Source organism: Seriola lalandi, unplaced genomic scaffold (assembly GCF_002814215.2).
Source record: "Seriola lalandi dorsalis isolate HSWRI2012SDOR001 ecotype SW California unplaced genomic scaffold, Sedor1 jcf7180002054609, whole genome shotgun sequence".
Taxonomy (NCBI): Eukaryota; Metazoa; Chordata; class Actinopteri; order Carangiformes; family Carangidae; genus Seriola; species Seriola lalandi.
Window position 1 is genome coordinate 244,054 of NW_019525162.1, and position 22,361 is coordinate 266,414.

General features: G+C 41.4%; 1 protein-coding gene across 11 annotated transcripts in view; it reads right to left on the reverse strand.

Moving 5' to 3' along the window:
- Positions 1-22,095, reverse strand: part of LOC111664930 (uncharacterized) — a 31,939-nt gene extending 9,844 nt beyond the window's left edge. For 6 of the 11 annotated variants that reach the window (XM_087177551.1, XM_087177549.1, XM_087177547.1 and 3 more), the window contains exons 1-22: positions 20,151-20,296; positions 11,361-12,643; positions 10,593-10,877; positions 10,337-10,441; positions 10,104-10,222; positions 9,244-9,462; positions 8,957-9,044; positions 8,436-8,588; positions 7,996-8,093; positions 7,372-7,544; positions 7,164-7,280; positions 6,203-6,460; positions 5,893-6,024; positions 4,898-5,764; positions 3,672-4,211; positions 3,364-3,588; positions 3,000-3,233; positions 2,639-2,881; positions 2,076-2,270; positions 1,677-1,910; positions 1,091-1,282; positions 200-405 (exon numbers count right to left, since the gene is read on the reverse strand). In XM_087177551.1, coding sequence (XP_087033677.1) covers positions 200-405; positions 1,091-1,282; positions 1,677-1,910; positions 2,076-2,270; positions 2,639-2,881; positions 3,000-3,233; positions 3,364-3,588; positions 3,672-4,211; positions 4,898-5,764; positions 5,893-6,024; positions 6,203-6,460; positions 7,164-7,280; positions 7,372-7,544; positions 7,996-8,093; positions 8,436-8,588; positions 8,957-9,044; positions 9,244-9,462; positions 10,104-10,222; positions 10,337-10,441; positions 10,593-10,877; positions 11,361-12,643; positions 20,151-20,274 — 6,090 coding nt within the window. In that variant the 5' untranslated portion in view covers positions 20,275-20,296. Of the gene's footprint in view, positions 1-199; positions 406-1,090; positions 1,283-1,676; positions 1,911-2,075; positions 2,271-2,638; positions 2,882-2,999; positions 3,234-3,363; positions 3,589-3,671; positions 4,212-4,897; positions 5,765-5,892; positions 6,025-6,202; positions 6,461-7,163; positions 7,281-7,371; positions 7,545-7,995; positions 8,094-8,435; positions 8,589-8,956; positions 9,045-9,243; positions 9,463-10,103; positions 10,223-10,336; positions 10,442-10,592; positions 10,878-11,360; positions 12,644-18,602; positions 18,758-20,150; positions 20,299-21,969 lie in introns of those variants that run through there. The other 5 variants (XM_087177553.1, XM_087177550.1, XM_023419734.2 and 2 more) reach the window with 5 other exon arrangements.
- Between the last annotated feature and the right edge of the window lie 266 nt (positions 22,096-22,361).

Sequence of the window (22,361 nt, forward strand, 5' to 3'; positions counted from 1 at the left end):
TATTTACAATCATAGTACCTATGAGGACACATCATAAATAATTTGTTCATCTCTCACTGCCACCAGTGTCCTGTTAGACATACATGGTTTACATACATACAGCATGTGATGCTAACTTTTTATCCTACAAATAAACTTTAAGACTTCTGCTAAAATGACATCACCAACGTGAAAAACAGTGATCACATAAATTGAATACCTTGACTTCAGACGCAGCCTCGATCTTTGAGGGCTCCACAGCTTCTACCGTGACTTCCAGCTTTCTTTCCTCCTGGCGGATGGTCTTGATTGGAGTGGAGGTCTGGGGCTGGTCGAAAGGGGCCATGGGGATTCCTGCTTCAGCCAGAGCAGCCTGGGAGAAGACCGGAGCACTGACAGGACGGGTGCCCCTTTGTGTGCTCACCACTGGACACAATAGAGACCAAATGGAAATGTGAATAAATCGAAATATGTTTTAGCACAATGTGTTACAAAGGGATTATTATTAATATTGATTTAAGATAAGATTCTATTCACATTCAACATGATCAAATCCTCTCAGAGAGTACAATGCACATTGAAACAGGTACAAACATACAAATACAGAAACACACAATAGCGCATCTATGCAAAGATCCACATCATACTTACACTCTCAAGCCTCTATGATGAGGTACATGCGCACACTGCAGGGGTATACTGTACCTTAAATTCTTCGTTGACTCCCTTTTATAAAGGACAAGCACGTTTTCAGAACCAGAGGCGGGCCAGAAGCGAATGTTCACAAAGAGCAAAAGCACAGTTTAGTTCTTGTTATGATCCAATGATGGATGCAAAGGCAGATGATGTTAGGCTGCAAAGAGCTAAAAAGCTCAATGAAGGTGAACTGGTGAAATGCTGAGATTAAGAAGACATTATTTCTTCACTCTGCAAAACATAGCACGGTTAGAGGTCCTTGAATAACAGTGAATGTGCACTGCCAACTGTGGACCGTGCGTCCTGTAAGCAGGCTGTGAATGTTAATAAGCGTTTCATGGAGCAAAGAAAGCGCGACCATGTGTGAGCTGTTCATCCGCAAAACTACAAATCAAAACAGGTCAAATAAAAATACCTGACTCTTTGAGGCCAACATCTAGTAGAACAAACCAATCATCATTGACATGTGTGTGTGTAAGTGGACGTCTTTCCTCCAGGATCCGTTTCTCAAACAGTGGTCTTGTTTCGGAAATAGCAATCCTTGTTTTATCCATGGCAGTTGGAACTCTGACCTCTGGTGGGAACTGGATACGTTGAGGGACAGCAACTAATACAAAAATACAATCAGGTATTGTTGTCGAAATAAAGTACAAATGATTTACTGAACTGTACTGTACTGTGCTTACTGCAAATTACAAATGAAATGGCTACCTATAGTGTTGAGACACAGCAGGTGCACTCATAAGAGGGCAGATCAAATGTCAAAGACTAACTGTGCATTGCAAAACATACTAAAATAGACATGTTTGTATGCATACAAACTAAATCATTTACATTACAAATATACAAGAATAAACCAATTATTTTCCACCATATCCACCATTTTCTTTACATAAAGATAAATAAATCAGATGCAAATTTATATAATTGTGTATTTTTTGATGGAGTTAGGTCTGGCCTTTTAGCACAGTGTATGCAGATGCTTTGGCAACATGAGGTACCTGATCGTGTGATAACAGGCTTTTCTCGGATGATGTCGAACAAGATGAACCAGTCATCACCTCCTTCTCTCTCTGACGGAGGTGCAATTTGGATTTGTCTCATTTCAGAAAAACGTGTCTCATCTTGCCTTCTGTCCACACCAATTATCGTCTTCTTCCATGTTCTAGTCTCTGTGCTTGTCACCTCAACCTCAAACGTCTTCCTCATATCCCGAATTATTTCAACAGGGGCAACTGGTACAAACAGACAGAGTCAAAGGAACTGAGTAACCCTAGTAAACCACTGCACAATGTTTAGAAGCTAGTTAGAAGCTGCTGAAATGCAACAATTTGCAGAGTAAATGTCATAAAATATAATGTTTCACAGTGACGGGGTGCAAAAATACATTAAGTGAATACCTGATGGTAGTATGACTGCTTCTTCACGAATAGCATCAAACAACACAAACCAGTCATCATCTCTCTCTGGTAGTGGATGGGAAGGCTGTGGTCTAATCTGGTCAAGAGCAATCTGTTGCGACTTCCTCTCTATGCTTTTCACTTCCGTTTGACGTTCAACACTTGGATAAATTTGGCTGGGCACTGTCAGAGAGACTGAAAACAAACAGAATTTAAACTTTTGCTCCAGCCACAGAGAATCTGACAGAAGCCTTATAACTGTAAAACAGAAATCATTTCTGGATAGCTTCAGGGATTCTCAGTCAATTGGATTCCAGTGAGGCCATGCATGAGATTGTGTCGGGAAAAAAAGCGAGGGGATGGGGTTGTTATGGGACTGTGGAATCGCACTACCAGGTGATTCAGGTTAGCTAGCATCCATGCGCTTTTTGGAGCCTCCCTTCAGTAAAAGTTCATCCATGCAAGTTAACGTGAATCATCCGGTAGCTTGATGTGCCGTTCATTTTTAAGTCTCCTTTGGTGCAATATGTGTGAAAAGAAAAGCATTTGAAGGCTGTGTGTACCTGGAGCCACATATGAAGTTTCTCTGGGAACAACATCCAGCAGCAGAAACCAGTCGTCATCTCTCTCTCTCACAGGCTGGGATATTTTCATCTCTGGAATAATTTGCATGGGAAGCTTCTTTTCTTCCTCCTGCACCACAGTCACTTCAACTACAACCTCCTTCTTGGACTGCACAGCTATTGTTTCAGGCACAGCAGAAATGCCTTCTTCACGATAAACCTGAACATACTCGGCCATGGTAACTAATGACAAAGAGAATGAAGGAGCACTGTGAGACACTTAAGCCAAAGAGGTGACAAATTGAGCATTTAAGTCCATAAGGAGGGACTGAGGAGGAGCATAAGAGAAAGTTGGCAATACCTGGTGGCACAAATGATGGTTCTCTAACGGGACGATCCAATAGCATAAACCAGTCATCTTCTATTTCTCTCACAGCCTGTGGCAATGCAACTTCTCGCTTTTCACTCAGCTTTTGTTTTATTTCTGCGTCTTCAACTACAACCTCCACTTTTTTTTCCCTCTGCTCAGTGGTTGCTACTTGAATCACAGAGACAAATTCTTCTGGTGACACTTGAACACGCTCCACGACAGCAACTATGACAAAAGAGATAAAAATCCTCAGACAGTACTCTCTTTTTTAAGAATAAGTATAACCTCTGCAAAGCTCTGAATGATTGCTTGCTTTTATAAAGCTGCAAAGCAGTGCAGGGGATTTCAGCAATACCTGGTGGTACATATGATGTCTCTCTGGGAACAACATCCAGCAACACAAACCAGTCATCATCTCTATCCATCACTGGCTGTAGTGGGATCTCTTGTGGACGTCTTGGTGCCTCTTCTATTATCTTTCTCTCTTCAACAATTATTTCTCTAATCTCCTGAACTGCTGGGGCTCCAATCACAGAGACAAAACTTTCTGCATCCACCTGGTCTCGTCCCTTCAAGATAACTGATACGAACAGAAACAGTTTTAACGTAAGTAGCAAGCACAATGTGAGGCATAATAAAGGCTCATGGGGATTTTAGCAATACCTGGTGGTACATAGGATGTCTCTCTAGGAACAACATCCAGCAACACAAACCAGTCATCATCTCTGTCCGTCACTGGCTGTAGAAGGATTTCTTGTGGATGTCTTGGTGCCTCGTGTATTATCTTTCTCTCTTCAACAACTACTTCTCTAATCTCCTCATATACTGCAGATCCAACCACAGAGACAACACTTTCTGCCTCCATCTGGTCTCGTTCCTTCAAGATAACTGATATGAACAGAAACAGTTTTAACACAAGTAGCAAGCACAATACAAAGCTTAATGTAAGGCGCAATGGGATTTTAGCAGTACCTGGTGGTACATATGATGTCTCTCCGGGAACAACATCCAGCAACACAAACCAGCCATCATCTCTTTCTGTGATGGCCTGTGGTGGCGGGATCTCTGGTGCATGCCAGGCTTCCTCTTCTCTTATTTTTCTCTCTTCTACTATAATCTCTGTTTTCTCCTCAACTGTTGTAATCTCAGGCTTTGAGATGACATACTCGCCTTTATCCACTTGAGCATGTTCCACAGTGGTAACTAATGATGAGAGTAAAGACATAGAGTCTTTCAATGTGGGAGCAAACTTGCAGTGATAAAAAGCTTATATGAATTCTGACTTGCAAGAAACTATACTAACTATACCATCTAGGTATATATATATATATACTGTATATACTGCAAATTCAAAGTCAAACATCTCAAGCACCTCATTGTAGCAGCTATCACAATAACAATACCAAGAAAAGAAGAAAAACCTAGTTGGTTAATATGTTAGTAATGTTTGTTTTATTGTTTAAACTCTCTCGCATACTTGAGTAAATGAAGGCTGTAGCCATTTCTGAGCCTTTGATATCCATATTTTCCCGCTTTTGCCCCATTAGGATCTATCTATTATTGAGCTATAATCAACCAAATGTTTTATGTCAGCTTTACTGTCATTACTTCCACTACACTGGGTTCACCTGAATGTAACCCAAACCTATACCCAGCACTGACAGCCCTTTCATAAATGTCCCATTCTATTTATAAGCAAAAGTGAAGAGCCATCACAATAAGACAGGAACCAGCCTGTTGAATTCTCCTTTAACTTCAGATGATGTCTATTGAATCTAAAGAGGATTTTATGGACAGATGGACCAAAAAATAAGGGAAATTGTAGTGATATTAAAATATTATAGAGATTAGTTGTGGTCTAAAGCTGTTTGCACAATGACATACTGTACCTGGTGGTTTGGAAACAGCTTTGTGTGGAGGCCGGTCAAAAACTATGAACCAGACATCTTTATCTTCCACCTGAGACTGACCCTCAGCCTGAAGCTCCTTTGTGACCTCTCTCAGAGTTCTCTCTACCAGTAGATCCGTCTTACGCCACAACTCTTGTTTTTCTAACCTCTCGTCTGATATAACACCAGCCTGTTCCTGCATGTCGTCTACATCTCCCAGTTGTTGCCCTCTCTCATCTACAATAGTCACTCTCTTCATAGTCCTACGCTCCGCCCTCTGAACTGTAATTAAAGAAGTGGTGCCAGCGACGTCTGGAGAGCCAAGCTTTTCCTCCACCTCATTTTTCCATTCTTTTTCTATCTGGCGTAGCTTCTCTCTCAAACTATCATCTAACAGAGTCTCGGCTGTCACCTCTTTTTCACTCTCCTGCTTCACCTCAACCTCTTCCTCCTCAGGCAACAAGCCTTTTAAAAACACCTGCTTTATTTGCTCTTCCAGTTCATCCACTTCATCCTCCTCTTTTGTTTCTATCATCCTCACAGATTTCTTCCCCACTCTTACTGTTCTACCTTCCATGTGCATTTGTTTTTCCCTCTCCAATTCTTCTTCTTCTTCTTCTCTTAACTTGTCTACTTCCTCCTTCCCCAATTCATCCTCTATCACTTCTTGAAGTCTTTCTGCCACCTCATCCATTTCTTGAAGCCTTTCCTCCAAATCTTTCACTTCCCTCAGTCTCCTTTCCAAAACCTCCGCCTCTATCAGTTTGTCTACCAAGGTCACTGATTCCTGAAGCCTGTCAATGACCTCCTCTGTGGTCAGTTCCTGTTCTTCCTTCTCCTGGAGCTGGAGCTGAGCTAGGGGAGAGACTGGGAGGAGCAGGGGTGACACATGAAACAAACCAAAAATTGGTTCATAATGCAGGCTGTTACCATATTTTACTAACTGCATTTGAATTCCATAAATGTTTGTCATACTTCCACACAAAGAAACTCACATGGTTTTTCAACACTCTCAAGCGAAGACAGGGTGAAGATTCGGTCAAAGTACAAGAACCAATCATCTTGCTGTTTCAGCAGTGGTTGCAAGAGCCTGTCCATAGAGTTCATTTCTGTCAAGCTGAGCTCAGCTGACAAAAATCAGAGAAGCAATGCTCAGCACTTTCACAGCAAATGAGAAAAAAAACAACCAAATCTCAAATTGCAAACAGCTGAAAATAAAAGGCAGAACAGCGCTACATGTGTGGTTTATATGAAAGCCTTGGGGAATAATGCAGCATACATATAGTGGCAGATGTGTGAAGATACCTGGCTGTTTCACGAAATCAAAGGGTGGGATAAAGGGAAAAGGAGGATGGCGATACAACAGGGCAGACCACTCGTCTTGCTTTCTCCACTGCTGCTGCTCATCAGATGGCAGCTCCTGCCATGGCTGACTGACTGTCTGGGTGATGGTTTGAGAGCCATTCTGCCCGGTCTCAGTGTCCTGCCAGGTCACTGTGACCGTCTGAACAGACTGGCCCTCCTCCCGTGACTGAGTGAAAGTCTGCTTGGACTCCCCTCTGGCTGTGAAGAGATGACGAGGTGATAGCAGTTATGTAATGTTTTGCTTGGGAGATGACGGCCGCTGTGAACGTTTCACAGTGCTTCAAGCGTGTTTTTGACTATGGTTAGTACAAAGCTGAATGAAAGATGCCTCTCATTCTTCAGAACAAGAACAGATAAAAAAAAAAACTGGCCATAAATGTTGAGCGTTTACAGTTCCAACTTTATCCTGTTTTAATGACAGCCACTGGAGTTGCAATGAGTGAGTCAGTCAGTTATGATGTTGAACATAAAGATACAAGCCAGAAGCAAATGCAAGTAGTTGTTGTGCAACACACATCAAGCAGCAACTTCTGAAAATGCCAAAAAGAAAGAGGAACAGTAGCTTCAAGACTGGAAATGCCTCTGTGCAGTTAAACATTTGAGGAAACTCTTTTTTTTCTGTAGAGTTCACAGTGACCAAAATTACCCTGGGATCATGCCAGGGAAAGTACAAGGTGGGTGTCATCATCCGCATGTCAGATTAGGTCACCTTCCTGACAACTAAACCATTCGTGCCAAAGCTGAGGGGTAATGTCTTCAAAGGTTTACGGGCAAGAAAGCAAATGATCCAGAAAGGACGGGAATGTTAATTGATGCGATAAGGATGTTTGTGAGCAAGAATAAAATAAATGCAGCAAATGTGCCAAAAAGTGGCGGCGCACTTCCACACAGTTCCTGGTACCTGGGAATTCAGATGAAGGCTGAGGTTTGTCAGATTCCAGCATCAATGACCAATCATCAGCCTCAGATCTGGTTGATGCTGAGAGCTGTTGCAGAAACTGGAGAGTGTCATCTCCAGCTGCAACAGTGAAACAAGTCAGAGGGTTGTGTTTATTATGAGATGCATATACAGTGAAACCAAGAGTGGTTCACACACTTCACACACATACCTCCATCTAAGTTACGGGACAGCCTCTTGCTCGCAGAGCGTGTGAAGCGAGGTGCTGGGCGGTCAATCATGGAGCTCGCCTGGCGGGTCTGGGCCTGAGTTCGCCCGCTGTACCGGAACTTTGAGCCCAAGACGAGGAAGCGACGTGATGAGGGTGGCTCCACTGTCGAAACCCTGAGGGACAGTTATAGTAATTTCATTTTCATCCACCCAACATTTAATCAATCTGACGATTTCATCAAAGTGACAGACTCACATACCTGGGGTGCAAATACAAATTATATTAATATCACATCACAAGATTTTGCATTCCCTACAAATTGGCATAGTTGTGTAAAAAGCTTAGCAACAAGTTTGACCTTGATCTTATTAAAAAGACAACAATTTTTGGGTTTACTTCTAAACTCAGGACTAGATAGATAGATAGATACTTAATTTATCCCCTTCGGGAAATTCATGGGTATGTAGCTTCCTCTGTGCTTACACTGCCACGGAGCCGGTGTAGGGATTAAGCTTCAGAGACCTGTTAGCCAATTATCTAGGGGATAGGCAGAACCTGAGAATGACCTCTGTTGCCAGGCAGGGTAGTGTCATTCAGAATGAGGCGAGAACGACCTGCTCTTACCTGAAGAAGGTATGGTGTTCAACACAAACTTTCCACAGCTTCTTTGAGGCTTTGTAGTTGGGCAGTTTGAAGCCAATTGTGCTTTCATACTGCTCTTGCTGTAGGTGAAGAAACAAATATAAGGTCAAAGCGGAATACAATGATCTTATGTTGAAGACATTATTCTGCCATGCAGCATGAAAACATAATGAATAAACCAGAGTTGGGAACTTTAAATCGTCAAATTTGAAAGACCGTTCATGAGCAAATCCAACAGTAATCTTTAGGGATTTAGTAGAAGTAAATTCTTCACACCATTCCAAGGGGGGTAAAATAAGGGGGTTAAGACTGAGGACTAAATGTCAGTGGATGCAATATGGAGTCTGGATGAGGTAGAAAGACAAGATATATAAAAAAAAAATAAAAAAAAAACAGAATGTCAAAATTAAGTTCAGATTTACCTCTGATGGCCGGATCTTGATAAAGAAGCTGCTGCGTTTGTAAGAGATCTTAAGCACTTTGGGCCAAGGGAAACGGTTGATCCTCAGCTTGTCCTTGTAAACCATCAGACCACTGGAGCAAACCCCAAGTGTAATGTCAACACCATCCAGATCCTGCATACACAAAAAAAGATGTGACATTGTATCACTGCACATCGTAACCAGTAGCCCGCACTTCCAGTAAGCGGTCACTGGGGGGCAGACTTTCTCACAGTAGGAGGCCATGGAGTTTGAGGTCATGGAGTTCGAAATGTTATTAATCTCTAATTTTTTCTGAAAGGAGGCTGACATCAATTTTGTAATTAAAATTTGGATGCTTCTTATGTAAGACAAGCATGCTGCAGCAAAATGTTGACATGCAATTTAAAAATGAAAGGAAGTCAATACATATTTGAACAGAGGACTTTAGATGAAAAACTAAAGATTAATAAAAAAAAATTAAAAAAAAATAAAAAAAAATCATAATTAAAAAAACACCATACCTTGGCTTGGTGAAGGTCAACTCCATACATGGCAAGTTTCTTGGCATTTTCCAGAAACAACATGTCTGCTTGGGCTGGACTCATTGACCTGGAAGCACAGATGGGCAGTCTTTTACAGGACATATTTTACTGTCAAGATTATTTGAAGGACTTGTCAAAGCACTGAAGATGCAGAGGCCCTGAACAGTTTCTGTCTGTTGAATTGTGCTTACTCAAACTTGATGAAAGTTATGTGTTAACTTGCCATTGCTATATTGCGCCATTCAATGCCCATCCCTTTTGATTACCTGTATGTGCGATGCAGCTCCATCACTTTGTCCTCCAGCTCTTTGGTTTGTCCAGGTGCCAGATTGAGGTCTTTAACATATTCTGTTCCATGTACTTCTGGGTCATACTCCCCAAGCTCTGACTGGGCTGCGTAGGAGCCCAGCAAGGATAGTGTGACAAAGGAACAGGGAAGAACACCAAGCATAATGTCCTTCCTCAGCTGGAGACACAGAAAGTACCTGGAGGAGATGTGAATGAAGAAATAAGAAAACTTATGAAAGAATGACAGAAATACTTTATTCTGAGATAATACAACATTTCATTGTAGTAACAACATTTTTGGAAATATGCCCTTTCTTGAGAGTAAGAAGGACGAGACAGCTCTCATGTCTGCATGCCAAATACAAAGCTAAAGTCAAACAAGTGGCCAGCTTAGCTAAGCATAAAGAGCGGGAGGGAACGGACTCACTAACATGTTATATGTCAGTTGCTTTATCTTTACAAAAAAAAAATTAAATGTAAAGATGAAAAGTGACAGGGCCACATGCTGTAACTATTACTTGGTGAAAACAGCCAGAGGCAGTAACTTCCCAAAGTCTTGTCATCCCTGCGAGGTTGCCAGCCAAGAGACAACCACAAATCCACAACTTTTTGTTTTTACATTTCAGCTTTGATACGGATTAAACAAACAAGATACAACATTACTGAGCTGTAGAGGCCAATTTCTTAATGCTGAGCTAACCAGCTGTTGGCTCAAGCTTTATATTTCACAAGCCGACATGAGAGTGGTATCAATCTTCTCATCTGAATCTCAGCAAGAAAGGGAATCAACAGATTTTGCAAAATGTCAAACTATTCCTTTAACACCTAAGACATTCACCTGGTGAGGTCTTCGGTAAGCTGAGCTGGATCAGGAGGGTAGAACTTCACGTTGAGTGTAAACTCATAGACAGCGCCTGAAACCTGTTTCCGGATCTCTTTTGTGGGTTCCAACCATGTCTGTGGAAAATGAGGGAAAAAAATTATCAACTGCTTACACCCAGTTTCTTGTCAGTGTCATGTAAAATACCTGGTTGTGCTTGATATAAAACCAGAGGAGAAAACACAGCCTACCTTGCTGGTTGGGGTTTCCCAGTTAGCGAGGCCAAAGTAATCTTTCTCCAGCAGGTTGACATGGTCCAATACCTTTGTCAATAGTTCCTGGCCTTTAGCATGTTTCTAAATGATGAAGAGAGACACAACAAGCAGAAAGCCACACAGTGGGTGAGATGTATTATTCAGTATTATTCAGTCCTCAACAATTTAATGATTAACTGGAGAGGCAGCCATTACGCAAACACAGGAGAACATACTGTAATTTGTCACTTACATCAAGCTCACACTCAAACTGAGTGTCATCCAGTAAGGTAACTTTGCATTGCATGGTTTTCTGACGTTTGGAGCCTTTAGCCTCTTCTGTCTTGTTCTCTGTCTTCTTTTCTTTAGAAGGCTTCTCCTTCTTCACCTCCTCCTCTGCCTTTTCCTCTCCTTTGACTTCTTTCTCCTCTTCTGCTGGTTCTTCCTCCTTTTCCTCTGTGTCCTCCTTCTTTACTTCTTCCACTACTTCAGGCTCCTCCTTTATCGCAGCTTCTTCCTTGTGTTCCTCCTGTGCTGGCTGGTAGAGTCAACACAAGACATTTGCAAAGTATGTCAAATACAGATGAGAAGAATGTGGGAGGACACAATGTACTTTTGTTTTAAATGATGACAGCACTATAATTAAAACAACTACAGATCTTAAGTAAACAGTAATTATACTGCTGTTGATAATAGCTCAGCATGGATCATTTTGGCTTGAGACCAAGCTTTCAGCTCGACCCAGCATAGTTACTTTCGCTGAGCAAGCTGTCCACAACATTAAAAATTCATTACAAAGAAAAGAAAAACACATGCTCCTCTACTACAATTCAATCTGCCGTGTGAATCTGTATGCAGGAGAGCTCTATTTTTCATGTGTATCTGCAGTATCTGACAATAATTTAGGTTTACATTAGGGTGGTCTCAACCCTCTCATTTACCTCTCAGCAAGAAAGCAAATAATCTTATTTTCCAAAATCCCGATCTATTCAGTGAAGGCTAATTTTTGTCAGTCACTCACCTGTGTCTCTGAGCTGCTTATTGAGTGCTGATCAGGAACCTGTTCAGTATCTGGCTCAGTTTTGAGCTCAGGCTCTGGAGCAGCGATCGGTGCTTTCACCTGCTCCTCACTTGACCCTTTCACCTCCTTCTTTCCTTTGTTCTTCCCCTTCTCTTTTTTCTTCCCCTTTTCCTCTTCCTTCTTTTGCTTTTCCTCTGTCTTTTCTTCCTCCTTTTCCTTCTCTTTCTTCTTTGCCTCTTCTTTCACCTTCTCGTCTTCTTTCTTTTTTGACTCCTCTTTCGGTTTCTCCTCCTCTTTCTTTTTGCCCTTCTCCTCCTCTTTCTTCTTTGCTTTTTCCGCCTCTTTAGCTTTTTCTTCTTCTTTCTTCTTTGTTTTCTCCTCCTCTCTCTTCTTTGCCCTTTCTTCTTCCTCTGCTTTCCTCTTTGCTTTTTCCTCTTCCTTCTTCTTTACCTTTTCTTCTTTTTCTTTTTTCTTTGCCACCTTCTTATCTACTTTTTCCTCCTCTTTCTTTCCAGCCTCTGTCCCCTTTTCTTTAACCTCAGTGGTCTCCTTCTTTTCTTCCTCTTCTTTCTTCTTCTCCAATGTTTCCTCCTTCTTTTCTACAGTATGCTGTGTTTTCTCCTCCTCTTTTTGCTCCTCTTTCTTCTCCTGTTTCTTTTTCACTTTTTCCTCTTCCTTTTTTTCCTCGTCCTTTTTCACTTTGTCCTCATTCTTCTCCTCTACTTTCTTCTTGGCATCTTTCTTTTTCTTTTTACTGCCCTTCTTCTCAACTTTTTCTTCCTCTTTCTTTTTATCCTCCTTTTGTTCTACTTTTTCTTCTTTCTTTTGCACTTCTTTCACCTCAGGTTTTTCCTCCTCCGCTTTAGCCTCCTTCTCTTCACTTTTCACCACCTCCACTATCTCCTCTTCCGCCTTGTCAGATTTTTCCTCTTTGTCTGCCTTTTCCTCCCTAGCTTTCTCTGCCTCAAACCCCTCTCCCTCGGAGCACTGTGAGCGGCGTTTGAGGAAAGATGAGAAGAGGCGAGACAGGCCTTTGCCAGCAGAGGTCCGGGTACGAGGCTTCAGCTGCTCCTCCTCGGGGGAGGTAGTTATGTCAGCTGGCCCAGGCTCAGAGGCCTGCCCCTGGGCCCTCTTGCTCGACTGCTCCCCCTCCGGCTCAGACGCTGCCGCCTCTGGCTTCTGTTTGTTCTCTGGTTCTGGTTCGGGCTCGGCGCCGCTGGCCTTCTGCTTGCCCTCAGTGTCTGCCTCACTCACTGCACTTGCCTCTGTTGTCATGGTAGCCACTGGGAAGGAGAACAGAAGGGAGTCAGAGATGGAGAAAGGTCACGGTGCTTCACAGAATGTGACAGCACAGCTATACTTGGAACACAACAAACAAGATTAGGTGCACTGGACTATCAGCCTGTGTTTAGGAAATGGCAGGTAAATGTACTATAATGTCACTAAATCACTAATGTTCATGTTCAAAAACAAAAACGTACTGGTTCTATATCATTAAATTTCCTGCCTTTTCTCTTTAATATCATTGTGTAAATTACTTTCTTTTACTTTGTGACTTTTGGCTGGACAAAAGAAGCATTTTGAGGACTGTGATAGGCATTTTCTTTTACAACTTTATAGTTCAAAGAATAAATCTATTAATTAAAACAATATCAGATTAATCAGATTAATTGATACTGAAAATAAGTTAGTTACAACTCTTTTTTGATCACTTTTCTCAATACATAGCAATGATGCAATAGAAGCTATCATCTTTTATCATGCAAACAGGGTCATCTGCTTCATCATTCTCACTTAGTATTTTATCATTTCCGCTGATGCGCTAATCAAGAGCAATTTACCTTAAGCAGTTCCTACAATAAGTAATTTACATTGCTGTTTAAATGTATTGTTAGCCTCCTGCTCTGAGACTCATTCCATAAAACATGAAGCCAACTGCCACTGACAGATTATATTCCAATTCAAACACACACACACTTACTCACACATACACAGACATCACTTAACCACACAATAGCCTTCCTTGTTTAAGAGTGTCTGTGTCTACATGGAGTTCTGAGGGCAAGCTCACAACACTGCCTATCACAGACTCATTAAATCTCACTGACACAAAGGAGGCATTTTGTTCTGGAGCTGCCTATTAGCACCGCCCGCATCGTCCTCGCCAAGCATGCCTTGTCATCTCAGGCATCTACATACACACAGAACTAGGACTGGGTGAGAAGATATAAAGCGTCAACTCTCAGAGATTTCTCAATACTGTTTATAGGGATGTAGCTTCGTCATTAATATTTCTGGGTGGATTTGGCCATTGTGGGCAGTGATGAAAACCAATCAGCGGGACTGCTTTATTGCATGATAGGAATAATTTTTGCATAGATGTGAAGAATCTTAATTCGTTGTGTATGTAACTTGTTGGATTAGTCAAAATTTCAAAACTTCCTGCCTGCTTATTTTATGCATGCAACAGATTTTCCAGATGATTTACAATATTTAAAATTAGAAAATAGAGCCTGACTGATTAATAATCTAGGCCAGTATATCATTCACTTTGATATACCAATTTCGACACATATGTTGGCAAATCAGTAAGAAGGAATTGCAGAACAGAATTGCTGCTTTTAATTTACACGTTAGTAATGTTGGATTTGAAAAATGTTTGTTGGTGTGGTGTGTTTTTGTTAGAAAATGAAAATCATCCGATATATTGTTAATGGTTTTTTTTTTTTCAAGCTTGCATATATCGATATCAGTATCTGCCTTTAAAGTCACACTACAAGGGCCTCTGAGCTTGAGGAACACGACTTTAAGTCAATGGTGTGGCAGCGAGAAGACTAATCTGGTATATTTAGAAACTTCTAACCAGCTGAACAAATCACACAACTGACAGTGCAGGTATTATGCAATCACACACACACACACACACCTCTCCCAAGTGAGATTTATCAGTTCCAGTGGCTCACATAACAATGGTTTCTTAACTTTAATGAGACGGACACGCATCCTGTCTGGACTAGGCCTCGTCTAATTGGTGACTAATGTCGCTGTGCTTTTCTCTTCCATATGTAGTTCAAGTCCTACTCTGCCTTGTAAAGAGTGGGGGAGGGGATGTGGTAGACAGACAGGCAGGCCAATCTTCCAGATGTACAGGGCCGCCCAAAAGGGTGCAGCCTGGCTCTCTATACCATACACTTCCCGGTGGCACTGCAGGACAGCAGGAGAGGAGGAGGGGGTACACACACAGACCAAATCCTCTTTAGCCCTCCCATTGTTTGTGTCCAGTGACCAATAACTGTGCTGCACACTATTACTAATCCTGCCTACCCTTCCCCCCACAAGACCCCCCATAGGCCTGTTCCCTAGGTCACCACACACACACATATGCACACACCGGTATGCATCGATGCTCACGGGCTCCTCTGGGTCTTTTAATGCTCTGTCATCTCAATTCTGATTGTCAGGAAAAGGACATGCTCCTAATGGACCAGCTGAGCTTGTGTCTGCTGCCTACTCCATTTTGTGTTGCCTATCTAACATCTCTGCTATCAGCCAGCTGAGCAGGACCATCCTGCATCATGACTGATTGAGACAGCGGCAGCTACACCACAGGATCTCTCAATATAACATCAATCTCTCATAATACTAAGCATATTTCTTTTTCACTGTGGAGGTAATTAGATGAAATATTGCTGTACTGTTAAAAATCTGCCCCCAATACTCCATAATTAGTGTCTCTAATGAGCTAAATTATAGATGAAGGAGGCCACCCTCTAGCAAGAGTGAGCTCGTGAAGAGCTGCTGGATCAGGTGCAAACGCTGGGGCTGGGGTGGAATCAGGATCTGATTTAAAGTTTATTTATAAGACTTTTAATTGAATCTAATGTTCCCACAGGAAGATCATTTGAAATTTGAAGAGCTTTGATTTGACTCTGTGAATTTCACTCAAGGGAAAGAGGATGAGAACACATTTAAATTGACTTCAGAGGGACTAAGTGACTTGCATTTTGATTAAATTTAATATTTTATTGCTTAAATTTAAGGAACACTAACAGTCGAAGCTGCATTTATTAATAGTGTTCATTAAAATCATTAAAAAAACGTTTGAACTGATTAACTAACCCATTGTCTTAATTAATACTAACACCAAAACTCATTGGAGCTCCTCACTACCCCAAGTAATCGGGGTTAAAAAGATATTTTCAGGAATTTGTCTGGATACCAAAGGCTTGCCAGTGATGCTGCAGTGCTGCTGTGCGAGTGTTGGTGTGTGTATATGTGTGTAATGAAATGAGACAAGAGAGCTGAATGGGGAAGAGCTTGCAGAGGAGGAGGAGGAGAAGGAGGAGGTTATAGTATATAAATAGCTACATGTGCTCAGGATGCAGGGACTCATTAGTTATCCTGTACAGACAAGCTCATATCTATTTCTGTTCACAGTGTACTACACGCGACATGCATATGCACATGTGCAAACATGTGTGCACGGCTACAAACACACACAGTACTACATTTACAAGCTAGCTTTTAAGACAACAGAGAATGATTTCATTTATTTTGAGACCATTCACTGCCCCTTCCTAATTAATATTGGTGACTGACTGATGAGTAACACGAGTTTGACAATAAGTTTACCTTGTAGGAATACTAGGACATAAAGAAAGCATGTTTCCTGGGTACTGAGAGAAGGCTTAAGGAATTAGAAGGAGTTTAGAGTTAATCAGCCCCCAAGTGACCAAATAAGATTATCTCCATCTATCTACCTGCCTACACTATCCATCTCACTGTCTCCTCCACTCTGGTTCTCTGTCTCTCTCTATGTCTCTCAGTCTGTGTGCATCTCTGTGTGTGGGAGAGGGAGAAGAGCTGGCAGAAGGACAGAGGCAATCAGCTGTGCTGATTCATGGTTTTATGCGGGCCCCGCCTACCTGGCTGAAAATCAACAGAAATGAACTGAAGGCCAAGATATCAGTCCTCTGGCCACATGGTGGCTCCTATTAACCTCTCTAAGTAAACACAGACACACATGCCAACATACACACTAACACATGTGTGGCTGTTCATATTTTCAGTTAACACACATAAACCTGCCTAGCAACATCACAAACACATACAAAATGGGCAAACACTGAAGTCATTATAGCACACGCTTCTTTTTAAATGATCGTATGTTCTAAAATACCACTGCATCCTTTCAAGATTATAGAAACATGTGTAGAGGGAATTAAAAAAGTGATCAAACTTTGAATGAAACACTATAATCCGTGGCACCAACTCTCTTGTGTGAACTGGGGGATACTCAACCAGAAAGCATTAGGTTTATTTGAGTCTCGTTCTCTGTGTAAATCTATACCAAACCCAATGCTAAAATAATCAATACACACAGATGGTCTCTGAGCCTGATGCTGTAACATGAACCAACATGGGAAAAGAATGAAGTAGCTTCATTGATTTACTGTGATGGCCCTGAAAGCAATTCTGAATCCACTTCCAACATCACCTCAGCCACAGCCCTTATCTGTACACCAGTGCACATTATTGAAAAAAGTGTCCTTTTCTTATGTTGGATGCACACAAAATCCAGATCTCATTCATTTATTCCTTCAGGTTCTAAGTGGAGTACTATATTGTTACTCAATTTATGATATAGAAATTAAAATAATTCTGCAATTGGATCTCAGAATTATGTGTGTGAATAGGAAGTTTGATTTCTTTGGCTGAGTCTTAAAATTATTCAAATTCACAGATTCTCTCATTCATGAAGAAAAGAGCATAGGAATCTGTTGTGGAGTCCGTTGCCTATTTAGTAATGCTCACACAACAGAGTAGTAGTCTAACTGCTCGAATGCATCATAACTCCCAAAAGAGGATTAACACCAGCAAGCTCTTCTGGGACCTTGGTGACCTCACTCTCACACAGCGGAGCCAAAAACACCCTTCAACATCACTTCAGCAGCTCTGTGTTCACAACACTGCTGATTCAGCAGTACAGGAGAGCACCCAGGTCTTATCTCTGCCATTTTTTAACCTCTATGTTTACTTCTGTTGCTCGTGCAAGCACTTGCCAGTCCAACTGCATTAATGCCGCCTCTGTCTCATCCTTCCTACGTCATATCTGCAGCGCTTCATAAAAGATTATCTGACTATAAATATCCATTAGTATCATCAATGGATATGAGGCTTATTGGATGAGTTTCTCCTAAGTGCGTTACGGGTAGTACAGGCATGTGCGCGCATAGGAACAGACACATATTCACATATGTCGCCCTCCAGCAAAGATGGATATTTTTAACCCATTCACTCCTCTTGGGGTAAAAGCAAGTCATGTCAAGCAGAAAATTAAACCCAAACGCAGAGCTATCTCTGAAACTGCACAAAAAAAAAAGCAACAAACATGTGTGAATCTCAGCTGACACATTCTTGGAAATAGCGGGGAATATCATGCTGACACAAGGAAACACACATGCATCATCTGGAACAATATGTATGATTTAGGGTAATGAAATATGACAATAGTATCACCTCCTGACAGTTCATAATTTCAATTTAGGATTTTTTTTCCTCTTGTACTGAATGTTATCTATACTGTACTTTATGTGAAGATAAGCCATTGCTGGACAGAAAGCACTGAGGCTGAAGAGAAAACATGTACTTTTTCCCCATATAGTCATCATCTTTACCTTACTTTATTAGACATTGCATAATAATAACAATTATCATTATCATTATTAATAATAATAATAATACCGCTTACTCTGTGTACTCTTGATACAAAAACAAACTATTTTGTAAAAGTGACTTTTACATACAATATGTGTAAACTGTGCACCCTCTTTTAGCAGCGTGATAACTTGCCTGCCCATTCATTTTCACAAAAACAACTGAAACACATGACGAAAACACATCGCTGCCTCCGCTAACACGGGCCACTTTTGATTCACGGGGATGTTGTTATACTGCTACTCCGCTATTTTATATTGGGAAATACATAGGCTATACAATTTTAATTTTGCTTTAACAAATCATTGTTTAACTGTTGCATGGTAACAGAGCGTAATACGACTTCAATTCCAAACTTTTTTTTTTTTTCAATTAAACCGTTAAAGAGTATTGGGCTGTATCGGACCAACGTGCCAGGGTATTTAAACAATCTGTGTATGAAAATGGCGCCGAATGAACAACAAAACAAATAAACACTAACTCATCCCCTTCGCGCAAGGAACAGAAATCTTAAATTTGGCTTACCTACTCTAGGATTAGCATCAATGGGAAAGCAAACAGCCCAAAATCCGACAAAATCTTATATTCCGCACGTTCAGAGGAGAAACAATGTTGCGGAGACACACATGCTTTGTTGTGCTGAACGTGTCCGATGCTCGTAAAGGGGTGGAGTCTCACACTGAGGCTTGGACTTGAGTTGACCAACTGAGAACCTACCAGCATGTCTCACAACCGCATGCCCAGGTGGATGGGAAGGGCACAGCCTTCATGTAATGCTGATCAGAACTGTTCACGCCTATAAATATAATTCTGTGTTATAGAAATATATATTTAAGATGAAAGTGCAGCAGTAATCTAAGACTGAAAAACACAGGAGTATCCCATTAACTGTCAAAATCTGCAGATAAATTACTGACTTCTGACCAACATCTGTGTATATTTTCTTCTACTGACAAGGAAAATATTACATTCATTCACAACTCATCACTATGTTGGAACAATACACAAAGCCTCATTACAAAAATTCCCAACAGGCGTGGAGGAAGGCATGCCAAAGAGTACAGTCATTAACACAGTACAATGTCCAGAAAGAGGCGGGAGACAGAGAGGCAACAGGAATACTCTTGAGAGTCTTGCCCAGTCTTTTCAAGCACCAACGCGGTGCATTCATCTGCACAGTATGAGGGTGTCAGGACTACAACCCTGAGCCAATTGGCGGCATACTGACAGAGGCACAGTTTTAAATTCACGAGGACACAAGTACCAGCTGAAAATGGCATGTCCAACAGCAGACCACCTTAATTGAACTCTAGAAATTCAAAGATTCACATGTGCATATGATCACGTGCACATACACACACACATACAAGCTGTCTTTATGGACCTAGGCATGGTCCCCACCCATCTGCCTGACCCCATTAGGGCCATACGGCTCACAGACGGGGGGGGGGGGGAAGGGGGTTCATTATTCTCTAAACCACACGGGGTAAGGCACCATCACCTTTGTCTCACAGAGACAAGTTCATGTGGCATGCACAGCAGTGTCACATGTCATTTCTTGGCAATTTATCTGCTATTCTTGTCAGGCAGTCTTACCAGTATAAAGGTTACTCCACAAATCCGATGATCTAGATTGTTATAAAGTCCAAAGCAGTTAACAATAAAAATGAGAGACACCACATGAAATGAGAGGGAAACAGAAAATATCTCTCAAACATGGTAAGAGTTCATAATGGCCTTTTTTCTGCTTTAGACTTTGACCTGCAGAGCAAAGTGACGACATATCAGCAGCACAACATTGCTCAGCCTGGTGGTGTTAAACATTGACTGAAACATAACACATTTAAAGGAAGAATCCGACTTTTTACTTTCAGATGGATTGAGAGAGTCAAAAAGACATAGGCAGAGCGAGGGAGAGAAACAAAGACTATATGTAACTACTCGCGTTGCCTCCAGTTGCTTAGGAACCCCTGCCCTGCCCTGTGCCTACTGCAAGGAGCAGGTGTTGAGCTGGACCCAGGAGAGGGAGGAGAGACAGAAAAGAGAGGGGAGGAGAAGAGGAGCGGCACTCACAGACCCACAGTCCCTCGAGACAGCGACAGACTGGAACCACAGACTCTGAGACGACCCACTCACACAGCAGACACGCCCAAAACACTGATGCACAGTTTCTGTTTCCCCTGCCACTCTTCCACATTTGTTCAAAAGCATGGGCAGACACGCACATGCGATGGTGCAGTGCATTACTCCAGATGAGTGCATGGGGGTTATGTTTGTTTGGAACATCTTTATCCTCTCTGGCTCCATCGCTGAATGATTACATAATGTCCCATACCACTTCCATCAAATTCATCTCTCTTTGACTTTCAGTGCTGCATCTGGGTACGCATTACACACACCGTGCCGCCTTTCCTTAACGTAAAACAACATGTGCAGCTTTGAAAATGCTTTGAATATGAATTTTGAGTGCATTAATGGCAGCATGGTTGCAGTGGTTTTTATTTGTGCTCAGAATTGGAGCTCTCAAGACCACTGATGGGATAGATGGTAGCAGGGCATCAATATTCATAATGCACCATTATGTTATTAAGAATTTATGAACCAGGAATGTTCCATGTTTCCGCCCTTTTCTGCCAGCAGACATGCTGCCCCTACTTCTGGTTTTAGGCCAAGTTTGAATTCTTTCACACCTTAGAGATTTTAATTTACAACGAATGATGTTTATAAAGGGAAAAGTCTGGACATTATGTTTCATAGATTAAATGCATCCTGTGCTACAAAAAGAATAGGACGGGACAATTTTCCTAAAAAAATCCTCATATTTTTTTGCAGCTAGTAAAACTGTCATAAACATTTGCATCCACAAACAATGCAAAGTGGTCACACAGATTGGAAATGGAATGCTTACATGAATATGCAAACACTGGGATCTCTTCTGAGACTTAAAGCACTCTTGAAAAGACTTTGAACCAAGCCCTGGAGCTCACAGCACATTGAATAAATTGTAGCCGACATTCTAGGCCACCTAAGTACATGCTGCACTGTGGTTTATCAGCTGATGCTACTGTAAAAGGCCACGTTTTATTAGTTTACACTGCCACCTGGTGGAGAGATGGTGAAGAATTAACTTTTCACATACAGCTAAAGTCACTGTGGTGGGACTGGTGTAAAAACTGGTTATATATCTATACTTTACAAATGTTTAAGACTGCACCACAATTACACTTTTAATGTTTCCTCTACACTGACACTTTTCAATTACACAGTCCAGTCTGGATATAAATATATGTAATTTCAAAAAAAAATCCATGGTGAAAGCTTATTATCTGTCGTGAGAGACAGAATCCCCACCAATCCTACTCTAACTTAACATAGAGCTGTAATGCACGCTGGGAGCATGTGTTCACGAGAGATAAAGATGTGTTTGCGTCCAGATGCCTGAGGGTGACACGGTCACATTACCCCTCCCAAAACTAGTCTGATGTGGGCACCAGCAGGTCAAAAAAAAAAAACAGTGTACCATAAATTCAGCTACAAGCTCTCATTGGGATTCCTTCACAATGTCTTTTTTGAATCTGTTTGACCCCGAACATTCAAAAGGATGTCAGTCATCTTTTCACACAGTTAAATGAAGGATTATCATAGAAGACACTTTTTAACCAGGCACAACTACATTGAATACATGCATGAAGAAGATACAGATGGAGTCTACAAAGAAGAGGGGCCCAGTTTGCACAAAAGAAGAATTGTCACTCTGTATGTACTGGATGCAGAACATCAGTGCAATGCCCTCAAAACAATCCTTGCAATGCAACAGTTCAGTGGGATCATTACTGCAACAATAGCGCAAATGCCTTTTTTTAATACAGCTTAAATGGTATTTGATACTCACGTCATGTGCATGTAGAAGGTCATTGTACAATGCATGGTCAGTCGCGGACAGTGTGACCAGGTCAGAGGAAAACAGAGAGACAGAAAGAGAGTGTGTCAGTGCAGTAAAATACTTATTTTATCTATGTAACAAGACACACAATAGAGAGTTCAATTGAGCAGGTGACAGCACACGGACTCAAGGAGATGAACAGAATTCAGGTGAACATTTGGCTATTTGGCATACAAATTACAAATTAACAAATTACTTATGCTGCACTGTATGTCATGAAAAGGTGGCCTGAGCACATACACAACTACTAATTAATCACATAACGTTAACATGAATAGTTATGTTAGAGTATAGCATATGGTGCTAGCATGTTTTTGAGAACAGAAAAGCAAAAGGGAAAA